At 60.5% G+C, this 4547-nt stretch overlaps 1 protein-coding gene across 1 annotated transcript; it reads left to right on the top strand.

The window, feature by feature from the left end:
• Positions 1-447: 447 nt before the first annotated feature.
• LOC308231689 (B-cell differentiation antigen CD72-like) lies at positions 448-3774 on the top strand (the record flags this gene model as incomplete). Its single annotated transcript, XM_080637351.1, has 7 exons — positions 448-532; positions 616-705; positions 900-989; positions 1777-2091; positions 2301-2449; positions 2743-2894; positions 3633-3774. The coding sequence occupies 7 exons, from the start codon at positions 448-450 to the stop codon at positions 3772-3774; spliced, it is 1023 nt and encodes a 340-aa protein (XP_080493477.1).
• Positions 3775-4547: the final 773 nt, after the last annotated feature.

Below are 4547 nucleotides of genomic sequence, written 5' to 3'. Positions count from 1 at the left end.
CCTAGAGGCCAGAAGGGAACATCAGCATCCATGAAGACCTCCATCCCTCCACAGGGCTGTCCCCAGCGCAATGTGCTTCTGTGCCCAGGCTGGCCCCTAGCTCTCCCATGGCCCAGGGATTTGGGTCTACCCTTATTCTACCACTGCCCTGACCTCAGGCCATGCTGCCCTGGCCCTGCCATGTGCTTGTGGGGACTGTGAGCACTTTTGGGGTGTGGGAGGGGACGGGCCAGTGGTGCTTGGACCAATGGGAGGGTGCTGGTCCCCACACCCGTGCCTCGCTGGTCCCGTCTGCTGCAGCTCAGAGCAAACTTCTGCTTCTGCAGGTGCTGCCCACACTTCTCCTTTTCACCCCTGTGGGACAGTGCAACCGCCGAGGAGCAGGACCACCACACGAAGGCATCCCAAGGGCAGGGTGGGAGCCAGCAGGGCTCAGGGCTTGCCCACATGGCCCAGAGCTTGGTTTATGCTGACCTGAGGTTTGCCAAAGTGGTGGGGGGCCGGAGCATGGCCAGCCAGGCACTGGAGGCAGGTGAGAGGCCATGGGACCCCCAGGCTGCCTCTGCCATGCCCATCCCTGTGGATTCAGCCTCTCTCCCTTCCTTCCTCCAACAGCCCTTGGCATGGAAGAGGCGGAGAGCCCCTACGAGAACATGCAGCCAGCACCAGTGGCACAGGATGGGTCCGGGGATCAGCCCAGCACAGGTAAGTGCATGGCTGGAGCCCAGGAGATGCTGGCACGGGTTGTGGGAGGTGTTTTGAGGTGTTCCTGCTCCCATTCTTGAAGACAGGAAGCACCCACACCATGGCACCGGTGCCACCATGCAGCGGGTCTGTGGGCTGATGGGGCTTTCCTGGCTCACCAAGTGATGCCTGCTGTGGTCTGCTGTGTCTTGCAGGGTGCTGGTCCTGTCGCTGGTGTCTCCCTGGAGGGCTGATGGCAACCTGCCTGCTGCTGCTGGTGGCCACCGTGGTGCTGGGGGGTTGCTGTGAGTCTAGAGGGGAACTGTTGTGGGGCTGGGGTGGTTGGGCAGCATGGGGAGAGGGATGCTGCTGTGTGTGAACAGTGGTGCGATAGATGCATGCCCAGGCACAATCTTCACGGCTGGGTCACTCTGTGCTGTGCCACAAACTGGCCTGTATCCCTCACACACCATGTGCCCAGCTTGCCTTCTATCACTCATCTTCCGCACCTTGCTCTCCATTTCTGCTCGTTGCCCTTCCCTTCCAGACACTGGCCAGCCTCATATCACTGCACCCTCCCTGCGCCTGCCCTGCTCTGTCTGCTCCTACCCCCTGTCCTGCCTTGACTTGATCTCCCCTGCCGGGTCCTGAGAAGTTCTCTGCCATGTCTTTCCCATCCTTTGGGGTGGTCATGTCCCTGCCTTGCCCTGCCTATCCTACTTCTCAAGCAGGGTCAGTTTCACATCCCCCTGCTCGGGCTGTCCCACTTCCTCCCCTTGCTTCCCACTCCCTTCCCATTGCCTTCCATTCACTACACCTGCCTTACCATTGCCTCCCAACGCCTTCCTGATGCCTCCTATTGCTTTCTGCTGCCTTCCCATTGCCTCCCAATGCCTTCCCATTGCCTCCAATGCCTTCCCGATGCCTCCTATTGTCTTCTGCTGTCTTCCCATTGCCTTCCATTCACTACACCTGCCTTCCTACTGCCTCTCACTGCCTTCCACTGCCTTCCCATTGCCTCCCAATGCCTTCCCGATGTCTCCTACTGCCTCCCGCTGCCTTCCCATTGCCCATCCCTGTGCCTGTGCCCAGACTGGCAGGTCACCCGCAGCCTGCGGGACGCCTCCCGGGAGCACGCGGCCGAGCAGGGCCGCCTGGAGCAGGAGCTGAGCGCCCGCGAGCAGCGCCTGGAGCAGACGTGGCTGGAGCTGGCGAGGGCCAGAGCGGAGCTGGGGCGCGCGTGGCGGGACGGCAACAGCAGCCGAGCGGCGCTGGAGCTGCAGGACTTGGAGCTGGGGCGCGCCAGGCGGGAGCTGGCCGAGCTGCACAGGGATGTGCAGCGCCTGCAGGGCGAGCTCAACAGCAGCCAGAGCACCGTGGCCAGCCTGCGCGCCTGCACGGCTATAGGTGGGTTGATGGTGGATGGACACAGGGGGTGTCAGGGCACTGGCACCCCACTGGCTCTTTTGGCCACATGGTGGGAACTTGGTGGTCTAAAGCTGTCTGGATGAGACATTGATCCTGTGATGTCTGCGGGGGTGATGTGGGGCTGTTCGTGGTCCCCATGCAAAGCATCTGTGGCTGAGCAAGCACCTGAATGGTGCCCTTGCCCCCAGATTGCTGCCCCTCGGGCTGGCTGCTGTACAGGGGCAAGTGCCTCTTCATCTCATCGGAGAAGAAGACATGGGAGGACAGCAGAGATGAGTGTGAGAAGAAATATTCTCAGCTCCTGATCACCAAATCCTGGAATCGCTGGACTGTGCCGGTAGGATGCTGTGGGAGCTGAGAGCATCCAGCCCTGGGGTCCCCAGCTCAGCCAGCACTGCCCCTGGCCTGCCAAGACACTGGAGGGTGCAAGGCTGATCTCTGCAGCACATGGCTGGTGGTGGACAGGGGGTACAGAGGCTCTGACACCCTGGGATGATACTCAAACAGGAGCAAGGCACCAGGGCTGCTCATCTGTCCTGTCCCAGCCTCAGGGACTCCATGAGGAGATCACCACCCTCTGCAAACCCCACAATACAAAGGCACTAAAAGGCCGTTTTTCTTCTTTCCCAGACCTTCCTGAAGAACGCAGACATCCCATACTGGATTGGGCTACAGAAGAGCATCTTCCCCTGGTATGACTATGGCTGGCTGGAGGAAGAGGACCTCGGTGAAACCGGGGTCTCGGATGCCTGGTTCTGGGTGGATGGCTCTGTTTATGAAAGGTACTGACAGCGCAGCCTCATGTCAAACCCCCTCTCCTCCATTGTAGCTTTAGGAAATGTTCTGAATCCCACTGGTAACCAGCCCCAGGCACAAGCACAAAGAGCATCAAAGCAGTTGACGCCAAGGGTAGGTGGGCACAGTGGTGTGATGAGATGCTTAGAGGAGGTGCAAATGGAAAGCCAAGACTTGGGGGCACATGTGCAGGGTACATGCAAGCAGGAGGCAGCGAGAGGGGACAAAGGAACCACCAGTTTTATGTGAGGTCTGCACAAACAATTCCAGCACCACCTCTATTCCCTATGTGCTTCCCTGCTCCAGCCTTGAGGGAAAATCAATGGCTCTCTGCCACATGCACCCCTTCCCCAGCTCACCACCGCTTCCTCTTGCAGTGTCTGAGAGCAGTGGGGTTGAACAGACCCATCTGGGTACCCAGCCCCTGCCCCTCCATCCGCATCCCCACAGTGAGGTCTGCACCCCACTGCAGCCCCACAGTCCTGGGCAGCTCCTCTTGACATCCACGTGCCCTCAGGGAGGACCAGGACCAGGGTTTCTCAGCCGGCCAGGGAAGGGCAGGGATGCATCTGCTGAGGGTTCAGCACATGAAACGAGTAGGGGAGGGCTGGGGTATCCCCTCTTTCACTGCAGCATTCAACCCCTCCTGTGTGAGGGTACAAGAAGCAGCCTCGGCAGAGGATGGTAGATAGGGCAGCCCCCTGATGCGTCGTTTCCCCATCCAGGCCATGGCAGTCGAAGTCAAATGGGTCCTGTGCCATAATAAGCCGTGGGAACATCAAACCTGCTCAGTGCGCTGGTCCCGACGACCTGCACCTCTGGATCTGTGAGAAGGCAGCGGGGCCAAGCAACCCTTTCATGGGATGATGGCTGCTGGCCCAGCACCACTGTGGTGAGTGTAGCGTGCCCAGGACAGGCTCTGTCGAGCCTGGGGGGGCATGGGGCACATGGGGGGAGTATGGAGGAAAGTGGGGAGCCTGCCGTGTTGACTCTGTCCCATGGAAAGGGACGCAGGCCAGACAGAGCCTACCTCCATCCCTTTGTTGCCATGGGAGCCTTTGAACTGCTGTAGCCTCGGAGACCCCACCAAGTGTGGTGCAGCAAAGGGGCAAGATGGGGGAAACCCCTTTGCAGGCTGCTTTCCCAGCCCTGCTGCATGCATCTCACCCTCTGCCTTCCCTTGCAGCACCTGCACCCGACAACTGCCTCTGCTTCAGCCTCACTGCACCCCGTCCAGGGATGTCCCATCCATGCGAGCAATCCGCTTCCCTCTCACAGACCCCTATCCAGGTCCTTCCCAGTGCTCCTGAGTGATGCTCCAGCATCACATGGGCTGGGGAGGTGGCAGCAGCGGCTGTTTGCCCCCAGCTGATGTGCTTCAGCAGAGCAGTACAGGCCCCACAGCCCAGCCCCACACCTGCATGAGGAACACTGGGTCCTCCAGAGCACAGGGGCTGGTGTACGATGAGAGCAGAGCAGGGCGAGCACTGATGCTCAGCGCTGCAACACGCTCAGCACAGAGCAAGCTGTGGTGCTGGCACATCAGGACATGGGACTGGGGAACAGCACAGCCCCACACCAGGACAGGTCCTCTCCCCACTGCAGGGACCTCCAGCCTGGCTCCATCACAGGGGCAGCTT

This window comes from Psittacula echo (assembly GCF_963264785.1).
Source record: "Psittacula echo genome assembly, chromosome: Z".
NCBI classification, from domain to species: Eukaryota; Metazoa; Chordata; class Aves; order Psittaciformes; family Psittacidae; genus Psittacula; species Psittacula echo.
Note: the sequence above shows the minus strand (reverse complement) of the source record. Positions and strands in the feature narration are given on the sequence as shown.